Here is a 12,781-nt window from a genome sequence, read left to right as displayed (position 1 = left end):
TTTAGGGTGTTATAATTTGAATGTTTCTTATTTTCAGATGGAACAAAGTACATTTTGTTTCCTCTCAAAATGTGTTAATATAATACTTTTTTAGTTGAAAATTCAGAGTACATAGCTCATATGTGTACATGGTTCCCTGTTTTTGTGTTGTGGCATTTGACAAATGTAGACTTGCCTATCATCACATAAGCAATAACAATTGCTGGAAAAATATTTGCATTTATGGCTAGATTATTTGTCATCCCAAATTATTGGCTTTCAGTCTCTTAATATTGAATGTGCTGCTTACCTTCCAGCTAAATTACTGAATTATATCTAAATATGGCATCCTAAGTTCTTCTCAGACTGATTTACTTTCTAAAACATGTGCTTAGATAGAACAAGAGCCTTCTAAAAAACAGTATTTGTGATGATGATGGTGTCCTGAAGGGGTGTGCTGTACCCTAAGCAATTTTATCCCAGGAGACTTAGCTTCACTTAGCTATACTGACATTCAAGAAACCCAACCAAACAACCAAACAAATCCCCTAAAAACCCCAAGAAACTGAAAGAAAGCCTCATCTGTTATCAAGGTATCAAAAGTATTCCTTCAGTTATAATATATCCAGGAATTAATAGTATTAGCGTCAATTTCCTGATGGTGACTGACATAGTCAGCCATTCATGGATGGGCTGCATGCCACAGCCCATATTTGTTTAAAATGTGGTTTCTTTTTTGTTAATGGCAAGATTCCTGTAGCTTAGTAGCAGTTCCATTCCAAGATTCAAATTATGGAAGTAGCATTTTGGAAACAAAAAATAAAATGAAGGATTTGCCAAATATAGTGATTTTTGCAATTTGGCCTTGAGCAGTGAAAAGCAGCAGAAATTGGTTTTACTTAAGCTGGGTTTTGGTTGTTCATTTTTTTTTTAACTTATATCTAGACCCATTTCTAGGTATTTCTCAGTACCTCTTTAGATTGATTTGTTTATATTTTCATAAGTGGGTGCATATTTAATTCAAATTTATGGTTGTGTGAGCATTTTGTCACCTGTTTTGGAATTTCATGGATTTAATTTATTTCTTTGCTGTGAGTCATCTGGTAACTACCATTTGGTAGAGTGCTTCAGAGTACACTTCTAAGTGTGTTTTCTTAAGTATGTACTATAAACACCACATAGCGGCTCCTTATCAGTGCAGAATAGTGCCTATTAAACATGCCAAAACTTATGGCTGTAACATAATGCTGACTGAAGGCTTTAGATTGTTTTTGGAGAAAGAATCCTGCTTCTCTTGAGGTCAGTGGGACTTTTACCACAGACTTCAGTTGAAGGAGCTGCATATGCAGTGATGTGTGCAAATTTATATATTGTTTTGGAGTAGCTAATGGTGTAAAATGAAGACATATATAAAATATTTTCTACATTGTTTTACAAAACATAAATACAGTTTTTCATTAAGGCAGAAAAATTGCTTGTTTATTGCTGTACATAATTGGTATATGTTGACAAATACCAATATTATAAATATCAATATATGTAATGTAAATTATTCTCCCTTATCTGAAAGAAGGTGTTTTGCATTCAGGCATCAGATTCAATTATAGTGCTAAGATGAAGTCCCAAGAGAAGTATTAAATGAGTTCTATTTTCATAACATACAGCACAGTATATTTTTGAGTCACCACACACCTCTCAATAATTCATAGGAGTTGTCAGATGTGTTCTGAGATCTTGATCTTCAGTTCAGAAAGCATAAATAATAATGGTTTATGTACTTTGTCCTCAAACTGTAACATTTCCATCACTTCAAAGAAGTTCTTACATTCTGTAATGTGAATACCTGACCTGTGCAAAGCACTCTTGGGTATTCCAAAGCTTTACCTGAGCTTAGCTTTTGTATAAGAAAATTGGGAAATTTGCTTTACATTAATTTCTGCCAGTCTATGTCTGTTGCTCATGTGTAGTGGTGATACATTGGCACAAGGAGGAATGTTTTCAAAAACTTATGGGAAAAATTTAACATTGGATTTTCCTGTTTCAAGTAATTTTGATGAATGAGCAGGTTAACCCACCATCAGCTGGGTCTTTACATGTGTATAAAAATCACTGTGGCTTAGTTATATCTGCCATACAACACCTGAGGTGAATATGTAGTCCTCTCAATTTGTGCTGAAATTGTTACCAAGTAATATAGTGAAAGCATGTCATTAGAGCCAAATTTCATGGTTGTGTGCTTTCTGTAGTATGTTTATCTAGAAAATCTGTGCTGTATGAGAAAGCAAGAAATCAAAGCGTGGTTGTCTAATAGACCCATAGGTTTCAGAAGAAAAAGTGGTGAGATTTTGTATCTGCCACTGAAGTGAAGAACATAGGTTCTCAGTGGCTTGAAGAAATGTGCTTCAAGCTATTGTATTGACATATTAACATTTTGCTATGGAAAATGAATCCAGAATGATCAAATTGCTACCAAATTATGCATTGTAATTTGCTTCTTCATGCTATTTTTATATGGGTTAGCCAATGATGGATTCAGCTAGGATGTGAGGATAAGGAAAGTATTGCAAAGCATTAGAATAACAGGTGTTTGTTCTGGATGTTAGGAATACAAAGCGAGAGAATAAAATTAGGTAACTGTGAAGGACAATGTCTATTCCTACATTTGGATGCATTTTAGTATTTTTATGCATATTTTATGACACAATTGTTATCAGAAAACCTATTTATTAATAATAAATTACAATTGAATTGCAATTTCAATTCTGTTTTCATATTCACATTGTTTTCACATCATACACTTTCTCTTGCCAAGAAGCTATAGTTAGATCTATGGCAGGCAAAATGGAAACTGGGCATATAATTGGGAAATATTACTGTGCACTGAACTTCCCCTTTCACCAAGAGATCTACTACTGACAACAGTGCTTATCTTACATGGTGGCAGCAGCACACTTAGGATAGAACGCAGATGGCTTTGTTAGTATAATGTAGACAATGCATTTCCTTTTTTTAGGAGCAGAAGGAACTGAAAGTTGTGGCCAGCAGAAACTCCTCTATTTCTACTGCAGCAGTCTTAAAGCTCTGTTTGCCCTCCAAATCACATTTGTCATAATTGAAATACCACTTAGAGGTTCAGGTGACTCCTTCTAGCCACCATTCAGCTGATATATCAGTCCTGCTCTTCACCGCTCTGTTTCCTGAAATGTCATTGTAATGCCACCATAGAGGTTTTGTTATTTTTTGTTTTTAAATTTTCCATATTGATTCAGAGTCCTGATTCTGCTTTAGTTGTTCTCATGGATCAGTCTCAATGTGCAAAAGTCCATTTTATCTGCCTGTCAGAGTTTGTGGAGTTTCTGGAAGATGCTATTAATCACATGGTTTAGATTGAGGTAGTCCTGCAAGGAGCACAGAGTTAGATTCAATCCTTATGGGTCTCTTTCAATTTGAGACTAATCCTATGGTCTAAATCTAGAGAATACATTGTTCTATTGCATGCAAAAATATAGCAATCTTAAGGGGACAAACTTCAATATACATTGAAAAATTAATGATTTACTATGATTTTTAATGAAGAGTAACTTTTGTTACTAGATCTTGCTCTAAATTGCACTTAGACTATGACAATGATTAGAGGTATAAAAATTATCATAAAGACACTAAATTTTTTTAACATCAGGCCAACGTATGTTTAATATTAGTCAAGGATGTAACAAAAGACTTAGTCTCAACTCATTTACTCAAATCAATCCTTTTTGTACCTTGCATGCAATTAAGGAAAATGTAGTTATTAAATAAAAACCTTTTTTTTTTTCTTTTTTTAAGGGTATTTTGGTCAGGATGGCCATTTTGGATCATGTGAAAACAAGTACTGTGGTCTGGGCAGGCACTGTGTTGTGAATGGGAAGACTGGCCAAGCTGAGTGTCTGTGCATGGAGTACTGCAAGCCACATTACAAACCTGTGTGTGGGTCTGACGGAGAATTCTATGAAAACCACTGTGAAGTGCACAGAGCTGCCTGTCTGAAAAAGCAAAAGATCACCATTGTACACAATGAAGATTGTTTCTTTAAAGGTAAGCATGGCTGAACAATATCTGAAATATTGCTGTCGGGTGTGTGTTTTCAAGCTGTTCAATTAAATCTCTGTAGCGTCTGCACTGAGTGTAGAGTGAATAAATGACTTGAAATATTAATACAGTAAGTATTGCACTCCAGAGATACCTTATAGATTTTTTTCCCTTTTGTTTATACTCAATGCTCTAGGCATTTAACCTGAATAAACCAGTTATCTCTTAGAAACTAATCTATGGCAGCTTGCCTTACAAATGTGGTGGCTGACCTTATTCATCTAAATGTATTTATATCCCAGAGCCTGAAGCATGTTAATCTTTGTTGCAGGAAAAACAGAATTTAGGGTTTCAGAGGAGTTTTGGAAGATTGCAGGACCTGTGCTCATATTTGATGTTGAAGTTGATAGATCAGCAGCTTGTTCGTGGCTAAATGGGTCTTTCTTGCTTTGAATTTGGATAATGAAAAGTTTACTTGTGTACTCATCAAAGCATGCAAGATTAGTTACTTTTTAATCTTTTGAGTGCTGAGATGCCAGCCTGAATTCTGAGAGCTACACCTTATGCTAAGCCTTTTATGCTGACAATGTCAACAATTGCAACATGCTCTTTTTTTGTGTAATTTGAGCACACCTTGCAGGTTTCTGGAGCTCTGCCAGTGCAGAGTTTGAATATTTGTGAGTACTTTGACAGATTTTGAGTGTGTTTTCACTGGTTAAAAAAAGATGGATGGCTTTGGTGGGGGTGGAATTTTTTTTTAAATAAGGCCCTTTTTTATTAGTCTCTTTAGTGCTTCCTGAAAACATGATAAACTCTGCAAGTTCATAAAAAAAATGCTGAGGCACAGGTATCCATAGGTTAAACTGGGGGTGTGGAAATCTTCTAACAGGAATCCATATATAAATAATAGCAAAAGTTTAACTTTGTTCAGAACTAACTGTGGACACCGTATAAAATTGATATATCATCACAATATATAGGCCTTAAGTACATAGCGCATGTTCTGAGGTAGTAGAGGAAATAGAAATGAGATTCTAGGAGTATAACATATAGTGCTTGTAGGGAATGTTTTGTGCATTAACAACAAAATGTGAATGCATCCATCTTAGCAATCACAATCTCTTAAAAAAACCCAAAACTTTGATGCAGTACTCTGGTAGAAGAAATGACAGTAGAAAATCACAGAATATTTCAATTTAAGGGGCTAATAAGTTCTTAATTATGATGTATACAACAGAAATTATTTCAAGGCATGTGTGGGAAAAAAATTATAGCATTGCTACATTTTTTCATCTTAGAAAAAGAGAGATTTATTTATGGAAATGAGACAATACTTCAGGTAGAAATGTAACCCAAAGGTTGCCTTAAGTTTTGTTAGCTCATCTTTGTTTTAAATTCACCATGCTTCTTTCACACTTGTTGTTGTGGACAATGGAGTTTCTGAATGATGTTCAACTTCAGACACCTAATTTAGGTGCTGGATTACAAAAATTTAAAAGTAGGTTTTTCCTTTAGTCAATGACAGTCTTTAGCAAAGAACCTAGGGTATCCGACTGACCTTGTCTGAGATGCTTTCTGCAAACTGTTATTTGTGAAGATACTCAAGTTCTCTAGTTTGGACTATAACTACATGTCTAAAAACAATGTAAAATATTTCGTTTTCCTTCTTTCTCATCTTATGTTGACTTCAGTAGTGTTCAACATGTGAGATGGGAACAGTTATTTTTCTTTTTCTTATTTCATATATATGGACCTTATCAATCTTATTTTCTTGCATGTTAACTTCACCTGCTTCATAGCTGTAGTAGAGCACCGTGCTGTTAAAGCATTGTTGCCTTTTGTGACTATCTTCCAACATCTCCTGTCTTTTGTAAATATCTTCCAACATCCACTATATCGATATGGTAATGGAGGCAGAAGATGTTGAGCTATTTTTATATGATTTATTCTTTTACAAAACATTTCTAAGCTAACCACTAGTAGATTGCCTTCAATAAAGCTGAAGGTTCTGCCAGTAACAGGTCAAAAATATTTAAAAGCTAATAGGAAAAACCCCTTAAGAGTGCTTCTCCTGGATAGAGAAGGTGAACCCCATCACTGCTGATGGTGTCAGAAGGGCACTGCCACAGGTCCTCCTTGTTATTTAGCTGATATTCTCCAGCACAAGGGATCTCATTTCAAGGAGCTGCTTCTGAGACCATAAAAATTCAAAGAAGATCATAAAATAAATATTCTGAGTGCTTTGTTTAGGCTTTCACAAAATCCTTTGGAAGAAGCTAGTCTGAGCTGGGGCAGGGTGTTGGGGAAGGAATGCCTGCAAGATGCTGTTAGATGATAGGATAGTCACTGTCAACAATGACTATATAAAGACAGTAGTTGAGTATTTTTAATTTCTGGTTCATTGCTAATCATTGATTTTCAGATTAAACTACTGTGTACTTAGCTGCCTTTTTTTTTTTTGTGTTTGTATTTTATCTCTAACAAGGCTGTCTGTGTTTTGAGATTTGTGCTTCAAATCCTTTACTGGATTCTCTGTTCTGCCCTCTTCAGGGGGAAATATTTCTTGATGCAGAAATTTTAAGTTTTAGATTGCGTAGGGAGCTCAAGATGAGAGGAGCTAAGAAAGACACCTTATTTAAATGAATAAGCTTACCAGAAAACACTAGTATTCTGTGTCTGGAGAAAAAAATTTAAAAGCTCATGTTCTATATACCCAATTACCATTATAATAGTAGCTAGGTAGCTATAGTTATTTGAATAATACATCTTGTAACCAAATGATTTATAGTTGATCTCAAACATCATGAGTTCTACTTAATGGTTTGAAAATCGCCCTTTTAAACACTTACATGCTAAGTGGAATTTAAAGATTGCCTTGCTAAATGAAAGAGATCTTTGGCTTATATGTTGAAACTCCGTTTAAATCACTGAGAAATGTGTGTCTTAGCTAAGCTGTGCATACAACACAAAAAGCATGAAGGCCTTCAGAGAGAGCAATTTCTGAAACATTTGATAAATACATTTTGTGGTAGTGAAAGCTGTGTCAAAACTGTACTCTGCTGACATGCTATTTTTTTCAAATTCTGATGCATTATGTGCTTTATATTGTAGCTTATTTATTTCCAGTTTCATTGGACTAATTCTTTTTTTCTTTTTTTTTCCATTTCACTTGCTATCTTTATTTCTTCACATCAAATTAAATCACACCTTTTCCTGAAATATGTGTGGAAGACATGCAAAACTGTAATTGAAGTTGAAAGTTTTTCCTTGATGATTGAGACTGTTATGCAAATGTTAGATTTTTCACACGGATCAAGATAATGGCCATACTAAATTAGAAATTACTTTTCTTCCACTCCTGTAATTATTCCCTCAGTTACTTATTGGCATGTCATGATGCATCAGACACTGAACGATTTTTCCTACTGGCTTGGTTAGATGTTTGGATGCCAACTGTGACCCTGAGAATTAGTCAATAAACTGTCTCAATTTCTTCTCATATAGATGCAAAATGAATTCCACAGAGAAGCTAATTACTTATAATCTCCTTTTCTATGAATTTAAATTAGAAGTATTTTGTATACCTGTAGAATCCTCTATTTCCCTCAGATAAAGTCCAGTGTCCTGTAACTGGATGTTAGAGAATGAAAATTCTGCAGTCATTTTCAGAGGAGCTCTCAAGCCTGAATGATCTAAAAAATGTAAAATATTTATGATTATTCTAATTAGAGATTGAAAACTTTCTATTCAATTCATCACATATCTTCTATGCACCCTGAGCTTCTTGTATATTTAAGATTATATTTATTTCCATACAGTGATACACTTGGTCATCGTGGCTAATGGCAATTTGCTTTGAATCCTCAGGAATGTAGCAAATACTTCTATATACTTTGAATTTTCTAGAATATTTGTAGAATAAAGTTTACTTCATATGTAAGCTTTTTACTTTTATGTAGCTTCTGTGACACCCTTATGATACTAACATTATTTTAATCTCTTCTGTTTCTTTTTTTTCTGTCTCCTTTTAATTTGGTGAATATTTTCGTCTGTTAAAAAGTCTGTGAGCTTCAGATTTCTTACTACTATTACTAAAATATCTAGATATCTAAATATCTAAAGACTGCTATGACATTTGCTTTTCCCCTGAGTTCCTGAAAGACAAAGTAGAAACATAGCTTGGAAAGCTTGCTCCCAGTACTAAGCTGTTCAGAGAAGAGGATAAGAGCTGGCTGTGAAACTGACTTTCCAATTACTTATTCAAAATAGGTACGAGGAAACTGGAAAAAGTTCAGACAACATTTGCAGGAATGACCAAAAGTAGTAAATGGCTTAAAAAAGATATGAAGGTGTCTTATGAAATCATCAGGGTGGATGTGAGTGGGCTGCCTTGTATTCCAAGAAAAGAAATAAAAATTATGAAATAAGAAAGCAGAAACAAATTCAGAGCAAGCTTTTTTGTGTTTGACATACAGCAGATCCTGTGAGTAAAAGCTACGTAGGATTTCAGCAGTAGACTGTAAATATTAAGGAAAAGCTTATAGGCTTTCTTTCTTTTTAAAGAGAGCTGGGGGAATTAGTTAAAGTGAACTAAATACTAACTATCCCACAGAAAAGATCTAGAATGCCTATCTAGCCTCTACAGTGACTTCCACAAGATTAGTTCAAAGATTGTACTTTCAAAATTTTTGTGTTTGACTTGTGCCCTGGATGATCTTAGATTGGTTCTTAAAATATTGGCACATTAATTTAGAAGCACTGGCATTTATTTAATCTTACTTGATGTTCATATACTTCCAAAGCAAGCATAAAAGTCTGTTATTTTACCAGTTTCACTTCTAGAAATATTTCATCTTGTCTTTTATATAAATCTTGAACGCATTATTTAAGTTTGATCATTAGCCATCTTTCAAAAGAAATTAGGGTATGTTAATGTGAATATCAATCCAGTATTTTCAATGAAAAAGAACTTTTTTTTTAAGATGTATTTGCTTTTTTACTTTGGCTATCAGTTGGCTTCTCTGTTCAAGTTCTCATGAGCATTATTATTGCACTCTTTCTAAAAGCCTGAATTTCTGCATATAACATTACCCTTAAGGTTGCTGCCAATAAAGTGTCAAGCTTCAGTTATCACTCCAGAAGTATGTTCAACACAAGCTGTATTGTGAAAAGAAATCTGAAAAAAATCTTTCAGAACTCGAAGTTTTTGCTTGATCTTAAAACATTTGATAGCATGTAGGAATTATTAGATTTAGATTACTAATCCATCCTATGATCTACATATCTTCCCTTTAGTGCAACACTTAAGAAATTTATATTAACTCCTGATTTCCTGCAGGGATAACATTAGTAATTGCAGAGTGGTAAAAATCCCTGTTAATGGCTGGTGTGGTACTTCTTTCAGCACTTTGTTGGAAAGTGATGCTCTAACCAGTAGAAAGCTGGATCTTCTTAGTACCCTTGGAAACCATACCATAAATTTTAGCACTGTTCCTCTACTGTGCTATCCCCACACAGTTCATTTTCCTGAGTTGCATTGCTCATGAGATTTGGAAAACTGCTGTTTTTTCCTGCAATATCTATGCAAGATTTGTCTCAAATATCTCTCTTAAATTCCCCAGTGTTACTTTAAATTGCTTAAACTAACTGGCAGACGAGGCCAACATATGTAATATCTGCTACTAGATCTGCAAAGTGAAGCTAAATTCAAGGTATTTATGAAGACATGCATATAAGAAGCTTAATTTAAAAACTGAACATTCAATATTCCCTGCTTCACTGCTGTTGGTGATATTGTATATCTTGCAGCTAAAGTCTTGAACTCTGCTCTTTCTTTCCTCCTTTGCATTGAGTTCAAACTTCTGAAATGTTGGATGGGGCAGTGGCAATGGGGCAACTCCTGAAACAAGTTATGAATGTAGATTTGGCTTTTATTGCCTGGCTAAGGATATACTGCAAAGACATCCTTTCAGTGTCTGGAGCAGTCCCAATCTTTGTATATCAATGCCTGCAATTCTGGGATAAATCTGTTGATCAGCTCTAACCTATTATGTATTCTACATTCACATAGAAATGAAGAATTAGTGTTCTCTAGCTAATCTCTGTACAACCTTAATGAAGTTTAAAATTTCTTGTAAGGTCATCACTGCTGTTTGATACCACACAAAGAAGTGAGTCTATGGGCATCACAGATTTTCACTGGTAGAAAATTCAAAAACTTATAGTTTTTCCAGTAAGGATGTTGCATCTGTTCAAAGAAGCTGTATTAACCTGAGAGCTGCAGTCTCAAGTCTCTGCCAAGTCACTGAATCAGACAACCAAGATTGTAAAGTCTTCTTCTTTGTAGATACTAAAAATCTGGCTGGATGTGGTCCTGGGCAAGCAGCTCTAGCAGCTCTTCTTGAGCAGAGAAGCAGCACCAGATGATTTCTTATGGTTTCCTTCAACCTCAGTCATTCTGTGGATAAGAGTCTTGGAAAAAAACCATCCTTACTTATACACCTTCAGCCTGATTTTGAAGAAACAGAATGTAGCTCATGGTGCTAAAATTCAGCCAGTAGTTTCTGGTACTGTTGAGGAAGAATTGGAGAGAGAAGAGGAGGAGAGAGAGAAGCAGAGCTCTGGCAAAGTGTAATCAGTGGACAGAGTTCTGCTGGTGCCCTCCTCTCAAACCTGTAACTTGGGCCTGTGGATAGGGCAGTGCCACTCACAGGACAGAATATTCTTTGCTCTCCCGCTTTTTTGGTGCTGTCAGAAAATTGTTGATGTGTTGCTAGCAGTGCAAGGATTGTACAGGTATGGTTCAAATCATGTCTCAGTTTCTGTGCTCAAGTAGCCTTTATAAAAATTTTGGGAAAAGGCGAAAATAAACCACCACATAATTTTCTTTTTGTGACATTCTAAAATAAATATTGGTAGTGCCTAGTAATGAGGATAGCAGATGTTTTTAAAACTGGAAGAAAACAGGTAACAGTAGTGCATCGTGTAGTGACAAGATGGCTGCTTGTACTTCAAAATAATTAAATAATTATTTTTTAATATCAAATTGGGGGTATGGGATATTGAAAATTATTATGTGATAAGTCAAACTAAATGTTTTGTCATAAATTTGTGGTAAATAAAGGAAGTCTTGTGTTCAGGCAGACATTTAAGTGAGAAACATAATTTTTTAAGTTTAAAGTACAAAGTCTTAAACTACTGAACATGGTTGGTCTGATGGAAACTGTAAAAAGTTTTAATTAAGTAACGTCAGAATTACCATTAATTCTTGTGAGAATTTTTTCTGATGGAACATATTGTTGGCCTTTAAAAATCATTAGCAATTGGATACATATACAAGGCATTGGCATGATATTTGTAATTCAAGTTGGCTAGTATATGGTATACCAACTTAAAAAAAGCCATAGCTTCTTTTACAAAATCTGAATATTTTGAAGAAAAGTAGGCCTGCAAAAATGATATTGAATTTCCATTTCTGGCTCTACTAGCTAATAATGGATGGAGTAAGTGAATTTACAGTGGATAAAACCTGTACGTTAAAAGCTTTCTCTTGTGGTTTTCCATTTAGCCTCTTTTAATATAGGATGGTCAGTGGGGTTTACAGGAAACTGAACTGGAAATGTAGCATTGCCATTTCAGGCTTATTTGCTTGTTTGTAGTCTGTAGCATCCCAGTGAAACCTGAGAAATGAAATTGGTTTAAAGAAACTTAATATACTCAGTTGACAATAGCTAATTTAGGCAAATTGTCAATATCTGTAAATATTTTTCAACTGTATGTTTTTTTCAACTTTCTTGGAATCTAATTGTGCAGAATAGAAGTAATGAAATGCAACAGCCAGATGCTTCCAAATTACATTTCTTAGTAGATTGCCACCCAGATGACTTGCAGATTTTCCCTTTGGTTATTCTCATCTTATGACAAGAAAGCAAAGAAAGCTTCATGCCACCATGCTTGTGATGGCAGCTATCATGTTGTTATTATTATACTTTTAATTTTTAAAGTTATAGTATGAACATGTATTAGAAGCAACCAGAAAATAAGAAGCCATAAGCACTTTCTAAAGAAGAAGATTTGAGCAGTATACTCTGTCAATTGTGTCATAGACAGGTAAATAAAATAAGTAAAGTGATATGATTTTGATGAACATTGTATATATTCTATTTACTGCCAGGACTTAGCAGTTTTGATATAACTTAGTTTTAAAAAAAAGTATTTATACCACTGTAACCAGACTTTATACTGTTACTTCTGTAACAGAACATTGAAAGCAGAAGATGATAATTTGAAGTTGGATAGAGACCTAAATTCAGTGATTGAATTACAGCACTTTTTGGTCATGGAATTGCTGATTATACAATGCTTTTGGCATAAACCACAATTAAAATAGATTGTATTATCAGACTTTATCCTGAGGATAAAATAATGTGGCTCATATTTAAATTTATATAGAATGGTCCAAGGAGTCCTCCAGCTGAAACTGATTTTAAAAGATTAATTTCAGGAAATAAAAATAGTTAATTTTTGCCTCATTCTAATTTATTTTTCTTCTTGTTTGGCTCTGAACTTCTCCCTTTTGCGGTCATTGAAACCAGATCTTTGTTACTGATTATTTATAATAATTTATATGAAATTTATAAATTTGTATTATTTGAAGTTTTTACTTTTCATGAAGAAACTAGTCGTTCTCATTTGCCTTAGCAAGTGTACTTCTCCTGATACTCATGCAGAGAGT

At 34.3% G+C, this 12,781-nt stretch overlaps 1 protein-coding gene across 5 annotated transcripts in view; it reads left to right on the top strand.

The window, feature by feature from the left end:
- FSTL5 (follistatin like 5) overlaps positions 1-12,781 on the top strand; it is a 270,409-nt gene that overhangs the window by 80,035 nt on the left and 177,593 nt on the right. For all 5 annotated transcript variants that reach the window (XM_074541193.1, XM_074541192.1, XM_005486310.4 and 2 more), the window contains exon 4: positions 3,805-4,053. In XM_074541193.1, the coding sequence (XP_074397294.1) occupies positions 3,805-4,053 (249 nt within the window). The remainder of the gene's footprint in view (positions 1-3,804; positions 4,054-12,781) is intronic.

Source organism: Zonotrichia albicollis, chromosome 5 (genome assembly GCF_047830755.1).
Source record: "Zonotrichia albicollis isolate bZonAlb1 chromosome 5, bZonAlb1.hap1, whole genome shotgun sequence".
NCBI lineage: Eukaryota > Metazoa > Chordata > Aves > Passeriformes > Passerellidae > Zonotrichia > Zonotrichia albicollis.
The sequence above is the reverse complement of the archived record's forward strand: the minus strand, read 5'-3'. Positions and strand labels throughout refer to the sequence as shown.